Genomic DNA, 19,821 nt, shown 5'->3' with positions numbered 1-19,821 from the left:
GGAGATAAGGCAAAATCAGATTTATGTTATGTGTTATGTTATAAACCAAACAGAGGGAAAAAACAAAAGCAATACATGATTTTGTTGAAGTATTTATTGAAAGTGTACAAGTTCCATAAAGGTGAGGAAAACATTTTTTTGTAAAAAAATTCAATAAAATTTCTTGTTGACATATTGTACATCAATCATTAAAATAAAAACAATAGAAAAACAAATGCCCAAACACACCAGTGTGCACTGAGAAGAAAATTTAAAAAAAAATCTTACATATTCAAACATCATTGGCCTTTGCAATTATAGCACATAGCTGTAACACCTTTATCCCTAGTACTGGCTCTAGCAAGAGAAGATCAACCTGGAAGGGAAATAACACCCCATACATACCACTGGCAGTGAACTGCTGTAAGGAGGTTACTTATACAAAATCTAGGCAGAACTAGAGTGTGAGGAAAGATATCTTCATAAACATTTTATTGGCATTTGAACATATCTATAGCTAAACAAAATGAGGAAACCAGAAATCATAAAAACACTCATGTTCACTAACTCATCTTTGAAAATTAGCTATTTGTGTGTGTGTGAGAGAGAGAGACAGAAAGTCAGAGGGAAATTTGACCTTTTTGATATATTTTTTATAGTCAATGTATGACCTCAATTAGCCACAACTGTAATCTTGAATACAATTTAATGCTGAAGCACATACTATAAATATAAAAATCTTCAAACTTGCTGTGGCGCAGCTACATTCACATGAAAGTCAATCACAAAACTTCTCTGAAGGGCCCACTTTTAGGTCACCAATAGCTTATACAAGCAGATAATCATTTCATCAGAAAGAATGCTTTTTTTCTAATAAAGAGTTATGATAAGTAACACTGGTGGAAATTGAAGTAAAAAAAGCAGCCACTTATGTTGTAAGGATTAAGCCATGGATGTCAAACTCGCCATGTCACGTTACCGTCATGTGACATATCACGTTTTTTATATAGCCCTCGTGAACTATTAACCATGAATCATCAATGGCAAAGAAATTATCTTCTTTCTCAAACCAACTCCTAGAAAATGCTTCTCAACAATCTTGCAAGTTCTTCAGCTGCATTTATTTGGAAGAGAGAAGAATGCTTCAAGCTCTCCATGTGACTTGGAAGTACAATGCTTCTGACTGTGGAAAAGAGTCCAAGTTCTCTGCCTTGTTTTTACAATTTCCTTGAACTTTATCGGTTCTACCTCTCTTGAAATCATTAGCTTAAATGCTCGCATACCACAGAAGAGTAACTTACCACACAGAAAGCTAATACGAGGTTTGAAGAAACATAAAAACTGCCGTTCTAAATGATAACTATGCTTGCTATGAGTTAACATCTTGTGGCTGCAAATCAACTGAGTCCTCTCACTGCATAAAAGTAGAAATGTTTTAAGCCCTTTGCTGGTTTAATATACAAATCCTACAAATTATTATAATCACTGGGGCTAAATAAATGCTGTTCTCTTAATAAAAGTTGAAGTGTCAGTTTTCTAAATGTGCATTTGAAGGCCAGCCTCAAATGTCTTGAGAGTCATTTACTACTAACATTTGTTCTGGCATCAATGAGGACAGTGAAAATCATGTCTAAAAGATTTCAGTATATTCAAGTTGAACACATCTTACAACGATCCATGAAAACAAAGTGTTGTGGTTCAAAGACCCACTCTTTTTCATTATTCCTAATTGTGATTTGCCCCTTTAATATTTCCACAAATCCTCTGAAGGATTTGACACAGTCTGTCAAATCTAAGCTGTTCCTTAACATGAAATAACAGGAGTGGATTTAGATAAAGGGGAGATATCCTTTTGCACAAATATAATCCAACTCTCATTTTATAAAGCTGGACCATTAAACATTTTGAGAATGCACATATGTGTCTAGCAGTAAAAGGGGCTTCATATTGTTTAAGCAATGCTTTTTTTTGCAAGATATTGTTCTCTCACACAAACTACATCTGCTTTAAACTAAAATTAAAATACTATTAAGTCAAGTAAGAAATACTTAGCTCTCCCCTTACAGTAAATCTAGATGACCCACAAATTTAAGACTGTAGAATGGGTGTAAGACTATTTTGCTGTGCTAAAATATCTGAATACAGAATAAAACAGAAATAAAGATACAATATAGGATCAAAATACAACAGCAATCAAATAAAAAGACTTCCAGAAGGATAGTGTTGTCTGTCCAGCCCCTTTATGCATTTGCTTGGACCGGTGGAGAGAAAACAGACCTAGGCATATAACATCATCTCCACTCTCACAAACCTCCATTATGTTCAGGAAAAAAGTTGAAGAGCAGCTTTATTCTGGTACATTCATGTACCATAAAAGCACATAATGCTCCTCACTTGCTTTAGAAATGGACTACAGCAGAATGCAGAATCACAAAAACAACATACGTGATCTTGCATGCAAGTCCAGCTATCTTTTAGAGCCTCTATGGTATGTCAGGCTATAGAAAGTTGGCATAGGACTGGGCTCTGTTAAGTACAGTCTCCACTCTCCCCTCCATGTTCTTGCATCCAGGAAGTACTAGAACAGCTTCTGTGGCAGCAAATGCAAAGAAGTGTTTTGGTACCTTGAAAACTAAGAGTTATATTATAACATTAACGTTTCTGCATCAGAACCTATGTTGGTAAATGGACAAATCAACCATCTATCTGGGTAAATCAAAATGCAAGGTTTTACTCAGTTGATTTAATTTTAACAAGAATCAAGAGGCCAAACAATGTAGGAGTAATTATTTAAAATATTGTATTACTAATGTAGCAAAACAAATCGAAGATCCACTTGAGGTGGATGTGGTTCACTTCCAACTAACACTGCATCAAAAACATGCTGACGTTGCTATGTCTGTTTATCTGCCAGTCTGGAATAGGTTACACTGCTATATTTTTGTTTGCTTAAAGATACCAGAATATATTGCTTTCTAAATGTAACTTCTCTCTAACTATCCCCCAACGGCTATATCTTGTGCCATTTAATCAGCATGGTAAATACACTTTTCTATCCATATTAGCTCAGACCCTTTCACAAGCAAACATAACAACATAAATTTCTTATCTTCAATTCTTCCACAAGTATAGTTGATTTTAAAAAATACTAAAAATGAAATGGGCCACATCAATGAAAGCATAAAAAGATTCTTAGCTTAACACCCTAACAATATTGCTACTCCAAAAGGAGACATGTCCATTGAAATAAATTGCTTCAACAATATCATGCCCAACAAACTATTACCCTCCACAGACCCACAAAACAGTACTTTGACAAGCAAAAACCACCATGCATGCATGGCCCTTTTAAGATCATATGACTACAGGGTTTATATAGTATAGTGGCAAGACATGATAGAATCAGGTATATATGCCAAAGGCAATTCAAGATTTTGACAGTAACGTAAAAAACTAAGTTGTCCCAAGAGGCACCTTTGTGACAGTTAATTGGCGTTCTGGGGAAAAAGGATGGAAACATGTCCTGAAATACAACATTAGGAATAAATCATGACACGAGTAGCTGAAGTGCACTAAAATGCTATTTTCAGACAAGAAAATCCACACATGTGCTTTTCCCCCTTCCCCACCCCTTTCAGCATGTGACAATATTGCTTTTCTTCTTTGTCTGAGTGATGTTACACTAATCTGGGAAAAGGAGCAAAATCAGCTGGTCTTATGAAAGAATACTGAAAAAGTTTCAGTCCATTGGTCCCAGTGAAAAAGATGTAGCAAGAAAAGTGCAATTATCCTGATGATGATGATGAAATTAAGAAAATGCACATTTGTAAATACTTTCTTCATATGAATTAATGATTTCCTTTTTTTTTCTCCTGAAAGCAGATATTCTGCTAAGAAAGGTTGGGATGTCTTTTTCATTGTTCAAACTCGAAGTTTACACTGAAACACAAAGTATCAGAAAAAAATTGGTCCCTCCAGTTGTGAGGAATTGTGGAGATCTCCCTTCTTTATGGTACCAAAGCAGCATGCTCAGAGTCTGCACCTCAACCATCTCAAGACAAATGCGTTTGGCTCTCTGCTGCTCCTTTTTTCCTAGATCTCACAGGAGGCTGACATTCATAGCATGGTGTGTAAAATACTACCTATGACCTGTTTATGGAACTGTCAGCTGCTGTGATACAAAGAGATGTCATCTAGAAAGTTTAATCACAGTTGTTTCCATAAACCCCCCTTCCCCCCCATTAGCCACGCGGAGCTTATCCTTCAGTTTCTTCACTATGTCCTGACTGCTGGAGCACAGACATCTGTGATATTACTTTGCTCGTTCCACGAGAGAGGCGCTCTTGGTCTGTGTTTGCTGAAAGGGAGGCCATGGAAAGAGGTTGCAGCAGCGTGGGTGTCATACCAGTCGTGACGGTCAGGTTATGAGTAGCACCTTTGAGAGTAAGATCTTGCGTGGGAAGAAGGGGCTTGAGAATGCTGACAAGGCAGAAGGCAGAGCCACTTTTAGGAATAAAGTTAACTTTATTCTTGTCAGGACAATAAAAGGCTGGAATTTCATGCAAAGGTTTTGGCCTACAAACAGAAAAACACCACCACAGAGTATTAACATTTGGAAGTTAAAAATTAACTTAGTTAATTAACAAAGTTAAAGGCTGCAAGGAGTTACCAAAAGTTTATGGTATGTTGTATAACATAGCATGAAATACTTTTCTCTTTTTGTCCCAAATAAATGAGAGTTGTCCACAAAATGGGGGGGGGGGGGAATGCTTCCACATATAGTAGTAATTTTATCTTGGAGTCTGATTATTTGGTAAGCAGTCAAAACATGTTGGCACACTTATTATTCTATAGGTCCGTGATGGTGAACCTATGGCACGCGTGCCACAAGTGGCACGCGGAGCCATTTGTCAGGGCACGCGAGGCTCTGCCCTGTCAGCTGGCCAGTGCGCATGCGCGCGCTGGCCAGCTGAGTTCACCTTTTTAAAAGCTATTTTTCACCTTCCCCAGGCTCCAGAGGCTTTATAGGAGCCTGGGGAGGGCGAAAAGAGCCTCCCCCACCCCCCCGGAGGCTTCAGGGACCGTCCTTGAAGCCTTCGGAACGCTTAAAACCACCCTCCGAGCAAACCGGAAGTGACTTCCGGGTTGCTCGGAGCGTCATTTTAAGTGTTCCGAAGGCTTCAGGGACCGTCTGGACGGCGGAGGGACTCTATGGCCTTCCTGCCATGTGTCCCGCACAGGAATTCGTCCCCTCGGGGCTTTGCGCGGGCGTCGCAAGGATTAAGCCGAAAGGGGGGGGGACGTGGAAAGCGAAGGGGGCTTTGTTGTCCTCCTTCTCCTTCTCCTCCTTTCCCCCTCCGGCTCGAACGCGGCGCCAGGGCCTGGCAGGCAGCAAATGAATCGGAGCCTGCCGACTGGAGGAAGAGGGTGAGAGGCGGGTCCTGTGAATGGCGGCACCAGCGGCGGCAATAGTCGCAACTCGGCGGCGGGCCGCCCCGGCTGGGAGACAAAGGAGGGAAAAAGCGGCAGGCAGCTGAGTTGCGACTATTGAGCGTGTCGCGGCGCCGCCTAAGGCCGGGATCGAGGCGGCTGCGCGGCCTGCCTGGCGTGGCGCGGCTAGAGGAGGAGGAGGAGGAGGAGGCGAGGGTGGCGCGGCCGAGGCCTGACGGCCGCGCAGCCACCTCGATCCCTTGCGCCGCTCCGCCCAGCCTCTGTACACTCGCCCGGCCTTTACATCGCTGCTGCCGCCGCCGCCGCCAGGACGGGCTCGGCCAAAAGAAAGTCCGTCAGGCCTCGGCCGCGCCCACCCTGGCGGCGATGCCTGATGGACTTCCCTTCGGCCGAGCCTGTCCTGGCGGCGGCGGCAGCGATGTGAAGGCCGGGCGAGCGCGCAGAGGCTGGGCGGAGCGGCGCAAGGGATCGAGGTGGCTGCGCGGCCGTCAGGCCTCGGCCGCGCCGCACTCGCCTCCTCCTCCTCCTCCTCTAGCCGCGCCACGCCAGGCAGGCCGCGCAGCCGCCTCGATCCCGGCCTTAGGCGGCGCCGCGCCACGCTGGCGAGTGCGCAGAGGCTGGGCGGAGCGGTACAAGGACGCCAGGCCTGAGGCGCCGCGCGGCGGAGGTGATCCGAGCCCGGGCGATCGAGACGCACGTCTCGTGCCTGTTCAGGGACCGTCCCGAGGCTTCCCTGAAGCCTTCAGAGCTCTTAAAACGACCATCCGAGCAACCCGAAAGTCACTTCCGGGTTGCTCGGAGGGTGGTTTTAAGTGTTCCGAAGGCTTCAGGGAAGCCTCCGGACATTCCCTGAAGCCTCCGGAGGGCCTCCGGGGGCCGGGGGAGGCTCTTTTCGCCCTCCCCAGGCTCCTATAAAGCCTCTGGAGCCTGGGGAGGGCGAAAAAAGCATGCAAAAATGGGTGCGTTGTGCGCGCATGCGCACTGGGGGGCGCGTTGCATTATGGGTGCAGCACGCCCGCACACGACCCCCCCACGCTCCCCCCACTTATGGCACGCGAGCCAAAAAAGGTTCGCCATCGCTGCTATAGGTAGTCCTCCATTTACTACCTTTTTGGGGACCAGAATTTTTGCTGTTTTGTGGTGCAATTGTGCAGTGCAAAGTTGCAGCATCTCAGGAAGCCCTAATGGTGCGGCACAAAGCTGCAGCATTCTGAGAAGGGCCAGGCCACTTATGATTGGTCAGCAGCAGGAGCAAGATGGCGAAGGTCAACTAGGCTGACAGAGGCTGAAGAATGTAGGAGTCAAAAAGGCATAGATGGAGGGAGATAGGAGACAATTGAGTTGAAGCACCACTGCAATCATAAACATGGGAAGGTTGATCAAATTTTGATCACACGACCATGGGAATGCTACAATGGCTGTACTTCAAGGACCAGTTGTAAGTTCCTTCATTCAACACTGTTGTAACTTTGAATGGTTGCCGAATGAATTGTCATTAAATTGAGGACTACTTTTATCTTTTTCCTCTCTAACCCTAAAGAAACCAAAATGCATATGAATAGCAAGGGGGAATGATCCCTGCTTTCTCAAAAGTGGTCTAGGAACTGCTTTAAAGAATTATAACCTTCCCCACCCACACCCCCCAACAAACACAAAGCTAAATGCATAGATATGTTCGCCTTTACCCCCAAAAGTAAGAAACATTAAGCATAAAGCTACACCATCAAAGTTTAGAAACCAGGAATCTAGTGAGATATTATGATTCAAAAAATTAAGAAGCAATATAGCAACTTACAAGCTTTCCTCAAACACTTTGACTTTCTCACAGCCTTCAGGAGGTTCACGTTTGAACATATAGCTATTGTTGGGTTTTGGTGATGTAGCATATTTGGGCAGAGGAGAATTGTTTCCATTCTCTGCAATGAGCAAAGGGCCAGTTACATATACATATACATGTACATATACATGTATCAAAACATGCATGAGACAATTTTTTGCATTTCTCATACTCCTTTATGAACAATGTTAAAAGGCAAACAAAAACCTGATCACCTGGCATAAAACAGTTTCTTACTGTCTGCATGGTTTTTGCTATAAAGATAAGCAACCTGGTACTCTCCAGATGTTTTGGATGATCACTAAATAATTCTTGATCATTAGTCAAGTTTGGACTGCTGAAAAGCACAGACCTACTGGTTGACCTATGTAATCATTTTGCTTATCAACATGTAACAGCTGAACGATTACTTGGGGCAGCATTTAATCCTACAGCTAAACAAAGGCATAGCTATCCGAAAGGCAGATATTGACTCATTTGCTTTAAAAATGTGATTAAATTACAATTTTATATGCCCCCCCTCCATCTCCCGTCCTTAGCTCCTTGAGTCTACTTAGATAGATATAATTCCCACTTGTAATAATAAAGAAGAAACTATTCCCCTATCTCTCTCCCCCCCACCCCCAAAAATGAAAAAAAAAGTAGTTTTATTAGCCCATTGCTTAAAACTCTCAACACAGCACAGGGAAACTGCAAACATTTTAAAAAGTGATTTATGATATGACTCAAAGTTGAGCTCCCCTTTGGCAGGTGATAAATACCTTGCCTGAATCGACAAAATATTCTGTGAATTTTGGCCTGTAACTCAAACACCTAGGAAACAAACAAAGTTCCTCAACTGAAGGGTTAGTCCTAGAGGTTCCCCTCTAAGGAAAAGCATTGGAATACTTTTCAGGAAATACCTTTATCTCTGGGGTCCATAAGCAGGTCATCTGCAGAGCATGGGCTCTCCTCACTGCCCTCATTGGAGATAGCAAGGAAGGAGCCTGGGGAAATAGACTGGGATCTGCTGCTGTTGTTACTGCCTTTCTCTGCTCCACCCGGAGTCTGTGTGTCAATGCTGCGAGTACTGCTGCTACGCTGCACTAAAGGAGGTGGCGCTCGATGCCCATCTGGAATATCTTGTGGCTGTTGAACAAAACATATTACATACATCTTATGCACCACACATTATTAATCTTGTCTGGTGACTTTAATAAAATGAAAAATGAAGGCAATTTTATTGCTTTGCTAATAAATCTCTTTGACTGAAAATCACTTATTCTTCAAGTTCCCAAGAAAAAAAAAGGAAACCAAACTAAATGTAAGGATTGTGGGTCTCATAAAGAAGCCCTTCAGAGCTTTGGAGCTCCAATTCATGCACAAAGAAAACAAGGCTCAATGTAAGTGTGTTAACTAGAAATAAAGACCTAATTCTGGTTTAAGATTATGTTATTACTGACATTAATACAATTCCCAAGTTTGGATAAAATGCGGCGTTGGCTCTTACCTGATACGCCCCTTCTTGAGGCAAGTGGAGACAGCGATCATGCATGGGTTAACTCAGTCAGTAACCAAAAGAACTGAGTCTACCAAAGTGATGTCATCGCCTCAGAGGAGTGTCCTCCCGCTTTTGTGACGAAGGAGATAAGTAGACTGCTGTGCGATAGTCGGGTGCTTTCAATCCTCCGATACTCTAAAATAGCTCCCAGAACTCCCTCCATGAACTAGGCCAGGACCCAAAGAATGGGGATGACCGCTGTCTCCACCTGCCTCGAGAAGGGGCGTATCAGGTAAGAACCAACGCCCCATTCTCCAACGTTGGTGGAGACAGTGGTCATGCATGGGACGTAACAAAGCTGAGCGTGTTCCCGGGTGGGAATGAGACTGGACTAGGAGGTTGAAGAGGGAAAAACTTGTTGAAAGACCCGCCGTCTGAATGCCGCATCTGCCAACGCGTATCTATCCACCTTATAATGGCGGATAAAGGAAGTAGGAGTTGCCCAGGTGGCCGCCTTGCAGATCTCTTCCACTGAGGCCTGCCTTGTCCACGCTGATGTAGCCGCGCTGCATGTGGAATGCACCGTGATGTTGGATGGAGGCATGAGGTGATGCGCCAGGTAAGCTCTAGTTATGGTTGACCGGATCCAGCACCCAACCATAGATGGAGAAGCCTTCAGACCCTTGTTTGTGGGATGGAAAGACACAAAGAGCGCTTCGGTGCGCCTGAAGACGGCCGTCTTGGCAATATAGATCTTAAGAAAGCGTCTTACGTCTAACCTGTGCCATTTGCATTCGAGACTATAAGAAGGATTAGGACAAAAGTTCGGTAGAGTGAGATCTAGAGACCGATGAAAAGCCAAATTGTCCTTTGGAACAAAGGGGGGATCAAGTCGAAGGACCACGCGGTCTGAGTGAAAGGTACACAAGTCAGAATGGATGGAAAGGGCTGTCAATTCTGAGACCCGTCGTGCAGACGTGATGGCCACCAGAAAGGTTGTTTTCAATGTGAGGTGATGCAAGGAGGCCGACCTGAGAGGCTCAATGGGTTGTCCAATGAGAAAGTCAAGGACTTTGGTTAGATCCCATGAGGGGAAGCGGTGAATGACAGGAGGGCAGAGATTAGACGTGCTCTTAATGAAGCGGCGTACATGAGGATGCAAGGAGAGGGGCTCATCCTGGTGCAGAGAGAGAACTGAAGAGAGAGCCGACACCTGCCTCCGTAAGATGTTAGGAGCGAGTCCTTTATCTAGTCCCAGTTGCAGGAACTCCAAAACCTGGGGAACCGAAGCTCCAGGGACGAAACCTCTCTAGAAAGGCACCATGTGCTGAAAATCCGCCACGTTGATTCGTAGATTCTATTAGTGGCTGGGCGTCGAGAAGCCTGAATAGTCTGAATTACAGTCTCAGAAAGGTTTGCCGCCCTCAAGACCGCCCACTCAGCCTCCATGCGGTTAGGCGGAGCCAAGATAGGTCCGGATGGTGAATGGATCCCTGGTGCAGAAGGGATGGTATTAGGGGGAGACGTCACGCTGGGCCCACTGAGAGGCTGACTAGGTCCACGAACCATGGGCAGCACGGCCAATGGGGGGGGGGAGTAGGATGAGTTCGGCCCCTTCCTCTATCATTTTCTGAATGACCTTCTGTATCAGGGGGAAGGGAGGGAAGGCATACAAGAGACCGTGAGGCCACCTACACCTTAAGGCGTCCGTCCCTTCTGCGCCTGGTGTCGTGTAGCGAGACAGGTACCTGGGCCTGATTGTTGGATGCTGTTGCAAAGAGATCTAGCACTGGGGTCCCCTACCTGATCGACAGCTGTTTGAAGATGCGACGGTTGAGGGTCTACTCCGCAGGATCAATTGTTGTGCGGCTCAGCCAGTCTGCTCTGGTGTTATTGGAGCCCGAGATGTGTTCGGCGTGGATAGAGAGAAGGTTGGCTTCTGCCCAGATCCCTAGGTGAAAGGCAGACTCCATGAGGGATACTGCTCTCGTCCCCCCGTCGTAACTACAAGGTGAGGGGGACCCCTGAGAGATGGTCGGGGAGATCCACCAGTCCAGAGAATGTAAGACCTCTGGAGTCAACTTGACCTTCACTAGGGAACAGCTGCTGTTGGTCTTCTGGAATGGCAGGAGAAACCACTGAAGGCAATGGCTGTGAAGCCGCGCCCAAGGGACAATAGAGAAGCAAGAGACCAACTTCCCCAGTAGTTGAGACAGCTGGAGAAGAGGGACCTGCTGTCTCCTCCGTACCTCGAAGGCTAATTCCCTGAGGCTGATCTGTCGTTCCCGAGACAGGAAGACTTTCCCCTGAGTGGAGTTGATGAGGACTCCCAAGTGCACTAGACGAGAGGTGGGAACAAGGTGGCTTTTCTTCTGATTGAGGGAGAATCCCACCTCCTGAAGCACCTGCAAGGTGTCTTGGAGATCCCGAAGGGCCTGGTTGCATGACCTGGACAACAGGAGAATGTCATCCAGGTAGTAAAAGGTCCGAATGGGTATGGCATGTAAGTGGGCTGCTACGACTGACAGGAGCTTGGTGAAGTAGAGTCCTGTCTGGAAAGGGAGCGGCTAATAAATTTAAATTTATTATTATTATTTATTATTAAGACCCTTGGGGCTGATGATAGCCCGAAGGGGAGGGCCCAATACTGAAAGTGACAGCTTCCATAGACAAAGCAGAGGAACCATCTGTGTCGTTTGTGAATGGGTACGTGGAGGTAAGCCTCCGTGAGGTCCACTGATGTTAGGAGATTGTGTCTGCGCATACCCTCCAGAATTAATAGGAGAGAGTGCATTTTGAATCTCCTGTATCTGATAAATCGATTTAAAAATTTGAGATCGAGGATTGCTCTCCAGCCCCCCAAAGACTTCGGCACGATAAAAAGACGAAAGTAGAACCCTTGTCCCACCTGGCCTGGAGGCACAGGTTGAATGGCCCAAATGAGGAGCTGATGATGAATGGCCTGCTCTACTAGGAGGCTCTTTTGAGGGTCCCTGGATATGGGGCACGGGACAAAGTGGTTCGGAGGGCTGGAGCGCAAGTCCAAGAGAAGGCCAAATCTGATCGTGGACTTGACCCACGCGTCGTTGGTGATGTCGTCCCAACAATCCACGAAGATCGACATATGCCCACCTATGGGGAGATCCTCCAGGAAGTCACTTCTGCCTCTTGTAGGAGCGGTTGTTGTTGTCCCTGAATGACTTTCTGGGCTGGAATCTCTGGTTGTTTCTGCCTGATCTGTTGGAAAAGGAATGGCCCTGTCTGGGGGGAGCCTGACATTGCAGACAGGAGCTGGAGGAATCCCCATCCTGACCCCGAAAGGGTTGCCTGCGATAAAAGGATTGACTGTGGCCCTCTTGCTTCTTAGTGGCTGGCTGCAAGACCTTCCGCTTATCCTTGGACTCGACCAATAGAGGATCTAATGGGGGGCCAAAGAGAAGGGAGGAAGACTAGGGAGAGGAGGCTAACCTCCACTTGACACGGGCTTCCGCCTGCCACTGCTTTAGCCAAAGCAGGCGATGGGTGGAGATGGAGGATGGTATGGCCTTGGACGCAAAATGGGCTGCATCCAAGGAGGCATCTGCAGTATACTCTAGGACCGCCTTTATTTTGTTAATATCCCTGCAAGCCCTAGAATCCCTAGCCAGGAGCCTTGCTTGAAGTTGCCTTAGCCATAAGAGAGCAGAGCGACTAAAGAACGAAGCAGAGGTACCCGCCCTAACGGCCCAAGCCGAGGCCTGGTGACTCTTGACCAGAGTTTGCTCTATTCTCTTGTCTTCGGGGCGAAGAGCCTCCTCAGGAGCTGCTGAGGCTGCATTAGGAGAAGGCCAATTATAGGTAAGTCGATAGAAGGTCCCTCTAAAGCCTTGGTGAGTTCTGGTCCCACGTTATACAGGCGCTTGCCCAAGGTATTGGGGAGGGGACCTGTACCTGGTGATGCCCATTGGTTCTGGACCATGTCTATGAAGAGTCTGGGAGACGGAATCACCTCCTTTTCCACCCTAGGCTGGATGAAGAGGGGGTCAGTAGTGTCCGCCTTGTCCGCTTCCGTCCCTTGAGGTGCTTTAGGGGAAGAAATGCCAGAGATCCTCTTGGCCTTAAAAAGCAGAGAGTGAAAGACAGCAGGTTTGAACAAAATGACAAAGGCAGGTGGGTCTGGGGGAAGACCCTCATCTTCCGAGAGATCTGAATCTCTTGCCGGACGTTCCTCTTCTCTAATAGATGGGATTCAGTGTGGTTGGTCTTGGCCTTGGCCTTGCTGGGAGGATCCTGGGTGGCACTGTCTTTAGCCTGTGGATTGGCTGAACCCCTACGGGAAGCCCTGGGGTTTGGTGGAGAGGGCTCAGTGGGGGAGGCTTCTGGGGCAGGCCTGCGCTTGTGGGCCCCAGAAGAAGAGGTTTCATTGGTGGGTGGAGGCACTTGTGGCTCAGGGGCAGGAGATGAGGCCATGGTCTGTACTCACGACTCCTTGAAATACCCAAAATGGCGACCGGAGATCTTTGCGCCAAAACAAAATGGCCGCTGAGGCTACAGAGTCTATGGGCCAGGCACCACAAGGTAGCCGAGGCCGCAGAACAAGAGAGGCATTGAAGGCCCTGCGGAGAGGCTGCGGAGGCTGAAGAGAGCAGCAGCGGCGATCCAGTGGAGGCGGGAGCGCTGAGGGGCGGCGGCTGGCAGCTTTTTGGTGGCTTTTGGCGGTTGCTGGCTGCTTTTTGGTGGCTGCTGGTGGCTTTTGGTGGTGCTTGGAGGCAGCTGAGGGCTTGGCGGCAAGAGGAAAGGCCTGGAGGCCAGCAGAGGCGGCAGCGCTGAGCGGAGCCTCCAACGGCCGGTGCTGGGAGGCGCTGTTTGCAGGAGAGCCTCTGAAATTGCCAGTAAGCTCAGGAGGCAGAAGCCTCGAAGAAGCCCTGGTGAGTCTCTTCAAGAAGCCCGGGGGTTAATTGAGAACTAGCTCTGAGGAGCTATCCAGTAAATCTTCCCAATTTGGGTGTAATTTAGGTGAAATTTAGAAAAAAAATCCAATTAAAGGTAATTATAATATCTTGGAAAGTTGAGGAGAAAGCAGTTACCACAGCCAGTTCGGATCGAACTGAGTCTACAAAAGTGAGAGGACACTCCTCTGAGGCGAGGACATCACTTTGGTAGACTCAGTTCTATTGGTTACTGAGTTAACCCATGCATGACCACTGTCTCCACCAACGTTGGAGAAACTATGATTTTAGAGAAATCTAGATTAAAGGGTAAAGCCAACATGAAGCAGGGGTAGTGATAAGAAACTGGTATGCGGGCATGATGTTCACTTCTGGCTTTGTTTATAGATGCTGAATGTCATAATTCTAAATATTATATTGTCCCCAGACAGATCTCGATGTAACAGTTTCAAGATGATAGCTTATCTTTCATACTCCATATGCTCATGTATACAGAGGTGTGCTTATGTATAGGCATGATGGACTCAGTTTTCCTTATCTGAAGGCCTATTTGAGTACAAATATACTCACAATAAGTTGTTCCTCTTTCTCTCCAGTCTCTTTTATGATTATTTCAATCTCCTGATTCAGCCCTTCTATGCTATTACGGAAGCGGGATCCACTTGACTTAGCTATTGGTATCACAGGAACCAGCATGCTCTTTGGGACTGGAGCCTGAAAACCCAACAGAGGTAAAAGAAAATCAGGGTTATTTCATATAATTTAGAACAGAAAATCAAATTATCTATAAGATTTTATTATAATGACAAAATGAATCTGGTTTATTTGGAGAATTTTAGATGATATGTACTATTTTATTATTGCACAGTTTTGTATTTATAATCTTTGTTCCTTGAATCATACACAGAAGTATGGATACATAAAAGTATCCATACTTCATTCAATTGATCTATTGTATTCAAGCTACTATTCTGATACAGATGCCTAACAGGAAGAACCTAGACAATTAAAATGTTAATTTTTAAAATCTGGCGCTCAGTTGTTTTTCTGGATGTTTTAAGGTTGTTATTTTTTTAAAGAATCAGAATTAAAAGTGTGAAGAGGAAGTGAAAATACCTCTCAGGTTAATACTTCAAAAAGTTTTGGAACAGATATATCACAAATATAAGAGTCAATTTAGTTCATAATTTCAGTTTAGTTTAATTTCAATTTAGTTTCAGTTTCATGAAATGAAAATGCATAATGAAAATGTTCTGCTTCTCCACCAGCATTTTCACAGCATCTACAGTTTCGTTTCTTTTGTTATCGAGATGCAAGATACACAATCTCATAATGAGGTTATCATTATAATGTGCAATTTAGCCTTGAGTACAGAGTTTTGCTTTGGAATTTCAATCCAAATTTATATATTTTTGTCAAAGATGTAAGAATCTTCTGGAGGCTCAAAAGAAGCATCGATAACTAGCAACCAGTTGTCAAGACTTAAAACAGAATGTTCTATTTCTTTTACTTTGTTAATACCACGTATCAAGACATGATAGCAAAGATAGCATTCAACTATTATTTTTTCCTCAAAACTATAAAATTTAGTGAGGTCCCTGGTGCTCTCTTGAGATTGGTTGCCACAATGCGAAGTCAAAGCCAAGAAAAACAAAAATCTCAGGAAAAAAATTAACAAAGCTTCAGGGTAGTGTTAGAAGAGAACAGAAGCAGTATTACAACTGCGACTGTAGGGACTTTGAAGATGGAAACAGACATGGAAAAACAACTTCCAAAAGATCTCTAAATTCAGGAGGTTCCAGTGACAGTGGATAGATAGTAACAGATTCAAAGAAAATTTTAAAAAAGATGGAGGGAATATACAGAAATTATGTGCAATATACAGTATGTCAACATCCCAGATACTTTAGAAGATATTCCCTACTTACAAAAATGTCTAGTATTAGCACATGAAGCTACATCAGCACCACAGTCCTTACCAAGTCAGAGGGCTAGAGGAACTGATGGAATACTCACAGAAATATGACAAGCAACTGAAGAAGAATCAATGAAAATTCTAACTAAGCTATGCCAGCAAATCTGGAGAACATCATGATAACCAACAAACTGGAAGAAGTCGATCTAGTAAAAAGGAGACTTAACTGTGTGTAAACTATTGTATAATATCCTTAATTTCACACACTAGCAAAATAATCATCCAATACAGATTTGAGTCCCACATGGAAAAGGAGATGCCTGTTGTTCAAGCAGGCTTTTGAAAAGGCCAAAGAACAAGAGACATTATTGCTGAAACATACTAGATAATTGAGAAGCCAAAGAATATAAAAATATGTCATTATGTGCTTCATTGATTATAGAAATCTCTTTGAATGTGTTGGTCATGTTAAGCTATGGAAGGCACTTAGAAAAAACACTATCCCAGAATATCTCATTGTCTTATGTGAAAAATCTATGTAGGTAGTCCTCACCTTATGATTATTTGTTTAACATTCATTCAAAGATATGAGGGTCCTTAAAAAGTGACTTGCAACCAGTCCTTGCACTTAAAGTAATCACAGCATCATGTGACCAAAATTCAGGCACTTGGCTACTAGCATGCAGTTATAATGATTGCAGCGTCCTGGAGTAACATAAGCATTATTTGCAATCATTTCAGAGGACCAAAGATAAGCAAAATCTATGGGGGAAGCTGGATTTGCTTAATGACCATGTGATATTTTTTAACAATTGTGGTGAGGCATGATTCACTTAACAACAACACTGCTTAATGACAGTTTTGATCCTAACTATGATTGTAAATTGAAGAATACCAGACCATCTGAATGACAAATCACAAGAAAACCAATCAGCTGCTCAGAATTTAAATACTGTATATCTCCAAACGAACAACCAATCACACAATCAACTGACCAAACTGGCACACAAGACATTTAGAAACTAAGGAGAACAGGACAAGAAAATCCTGCTGATGATGTTACCTAGTCTGGTAACAAAATGTTCAGAAACTTAATTGAAACAAACCTGGAGAGCAAACCACTGCCAAAATCTAAAACATTATTTCCAAGACTGCCTGTTAACAAAACAGGAAACTACAGTATATCATAGACAGAACATGGGGAAACAGGCTGGGTTGGCCAAAGAGGGAGTCAAAGTTGTATAGTGTCTTCTTCTTTAATCAAACTATATGCTGGATTTACATTAATGGAAACTAGATCAAAAGATGAGTGTGGTTTTAAAAGTGAAGAAAAAACCCATCAATAAGCACTATGTTTATGACACTACTCTTATAGCTGAAATCCAAAGTATTTGCAAACTCTGGTGATAAAAGTCATATATCAACATGATAAACAGCTTCTGCCTTTTAGAATCAACTATCAATAATAAAAGAAAAAACAATACAAAAATATACTCAGATTTGGTAAAGAGCACAGAAGATCTTAGAAAAGATATTAAATTTAACTTGCGTTAAGACAAGATGGTACCTTACAATAGTTCCTCCAATGCTACTCACTGTGGTACACCTTGTAGGTACAAATGGCACCACTGTAAAATAGCACTTTTTATTCCCAAATCATAAACATAATTCATCAAATATCTTGGTTAAATGACAGCAAGAGCATCTCTCTAAGTGTAACCAGAACTAGACTTTAACCACTCTCAAATATCTAAAGTAAAATATTTTAGGGGGGCTGTGTAACTATTTTTAAGTTATTCAAATCAACTGAAGTAGAAAAAATATTCACTATTGTGTTTCCCAAAAATAGTGCATAGGTGCATGGCTGGAGGGGGGCGTTGTCCAGGGAGCTTATTTTTGTGGGGGGGCTTATATTTTTGCCCACCCAAAAAATGTGGCATGGCCTTATTTTCAGGACATGTCATATTTTCGGGGAAACACGGTAGTATGGTCTCTTCCTCCTCTAGTGCTAGCAGCTTTCAGACATTCTTTTTGGCAAGTCAGTGCCTGAGATTATTGAACTTTTCCTTGGCAACAACTTTTACAAATCTTACATTTAGTGCTCATCTTACCTGGCACTGGTTAATAGCTGCATGATTACCATGGAATGGAGACTGTCTTTCTTTATCGCGATGGTGTCTGCTGCTGTGTTTGCTTCTTTGCAGTTGCTGGCGTAACTTGGCAATCTGAAAGGACAAATGTTTTGCATTTCTTTTTAACTCTACAACAAAAATGTTGCATTTTTGAATCAAACTTCACCATAAGGGCTCCTGGTAACATTATTATATCAGAAGCTTATATATAACAACATTCTCACTTGTTACCAACAAAGCAGAAAATAATTTAAAAATTAAATAAACAACTTTCTGGAGTTTTTAATTTTGTGTTTAAAAAGTACTTTAAAAAGACAACAAAGAAAGCAATTCCTCACATACTGAACAACCACTGCGCCTCTAGCATTTCTGGATCAGAGACAAAGAGGATATTAATGATACCTGGAGAACACCAATACAAGCATATCAGCCTCAGTCTGAGAAACCACAGGAAGTAAGGGATACAAAAGCATCCCCAAACTGTGAACATGGTCCTTCTAGACCGTGATGGTGAACTATGGCACACGTTCTGTGGGTGTGGGTGCCATCGCAGAGCGCCAGAAACCCGAAGACCAGCTGCTGGGTGCGAATAAGGACACTGGTTACCTGAAACCAAAAGACCAGGTGGCCGGCATGCATATGCGCACCGGCCAGCTGCTCTGGTGTGCACTCCAGCGTGCGTACTCCAATTTGGACACTCAGTGCCAAAAAGGTTCCCATCACTGTTCTAGGATATGCAAACCCATGTAGAATAGGATCTTCAGTTTTGTGGAATTTCTTATTGGCTTGGATCCAAAGTATATTCCAGTAGCAGCAGCCTACTACTGAAGCTCTGATACTATTGATAATTTGCAGGAATGATTTTTCCTGATTACCCCTTTGTTCATCATTCCTTTTCAGCTGGAAGGCTGCAGGGGAAAGTATTCACGGCCTTCAGTTTTATGAATAGGATGCACCTTATTGAAGCAATTCCTTTTCAATGGAAGTTCAAATTTTATAATGCAGAAAGAATATATTTCTCGTTGTTCTAAACTGTGAATTGGTGGGCATGTATAATTATTATACTAACTATTATCAAAATAGTACAAAAACAGCATGTTTCTTCACCTCTTTGAGTTGGTCAGTACTGCCCCAAGATGCTGAGCGCTTATGAGATCCCTTTTTCTTTTCCAAGTATTCTTCAGCCCAAGCACTCTCAGTCTTAAGAAAAAAGATAAAGGTAGTAGATTTAGGCTATTGATTATTAATTAGGCTATTTTAATATTAGCATATTAAAATAAATTTTCTAAAGTTATTGACAAAGCCAGTTTGGCATAGTGGTTAAGGTAGCAAGCTAAAAAAATAGGACACCGTGAGTTCTAGTCCTGTCTCAGGCATGAATCCAGCTAAGTGACCTTGGACCGATCATTCACTCTCAACCCTAGGAAGAAGGCAAAGGCAAGTCACTTTCAAAAATGTGGTCATGCAAACTGCAGGCACTAATTCATGCAATCACCAGGAGTCAATGCTGACTTGGAAACATGCATACATACAAACAAAAAGGCATAAAAATCTGAAAAAATATCTATTTTTATAGTACATATCCATATTTGAAGGATAACTATTCATCTGATAATCACATTACCCGTATTTAATTACTTTGGTCATCAGAATATTATGAAGCATTTTGCCAAATGTTTTGTTGAAGATGTATTTCCCCATAGCCTTACTAAGTAAGTAACCAATTTTAAAAAAAAATAAACAAAATAACATTAATCTAATAAGAACAAGTTTTTGACAAATGCATCTTACTTCTAACAACCATGGTTTTTTTTCAAGATATGTACAAACTGATCTTTATTATCTACTCTAGAATCTTCTTCAGCATTGGTGTCACACTGATTGATCTATATTCTCTGGCTCCATGTTCTCTTTTCTATTTGAGAAATTTGAGAATTTTTTTCTCAAAAATTATACAAAGGTAAGCAAATTTCTCCCACAATTTAGTATGCCATTTCGGTAACAAGAACAGTAAATGAAGTCAAGAAATAAATATAATATGTAATTTTAATAAATATAAAACCAATTATTCATTACTAAATTCATGTTCCTCTTCATGC

The 19,821-nt window shown here is 43.4% G+C and overlaps 1 protein-coding gene across 1 annotated transcript in view; it reads right to left on the bottom strand.

The window, feature by feature from the left end:
• Positions 1-76: 76 nt before the first annotated feature.
• FAM117B (family with sequence similarity 117 member B) overlaps positions 77-19,821 on the bottom strand; it is a 36,243-nt gene continuing 16,498 nt past the window's right edge. Inside the window, exons 3-8 of the mRNA XM_081938669.1 lie at positions 18,830-18,922; positions 17,702-17,815; positions 14,246-14,389; positions 8,170-8,395; positions 7,226-7,346; positions 77-4,554 (exon numbers count right to left, since the gene is read on the bottom strand). Coding sequence (XP_081794795.1) covers positions 4,236-4,554; positions 7,226-7,346; positions 8,170-8,395; positions 14,246-14,389; positions 17,702-17,815; positions 18,830-18,922 — 1,017 coding nt within the window. The 3' untranslated portion in view covers positions 77-4,235. The remainder of the gene's footprint in view (positions 4,555-7,225; positions 7,347-8,169; positions 8,396-14,245; positions 14,390-17,701; positions 17,816-18,829; positions 18,923-19,821) is intronic.

The sequence above is a fragment of the Natrix helvetica genome (genome assembly GCF_964273705.1).
Source record: "Natrix helvetica genome assembly, chromosome: 1".
Classification (NCBI taxonomy): Eukaryota; Metazoa; Chordata; class Lepidosauria; order Squamata; family Natricidae; genus Natrix; species Natrix helvetica.
Note: the sequence above shows the minus strand (reverse complement) of the source record. Positions and strands in the feature narration are given on the sequence as shown.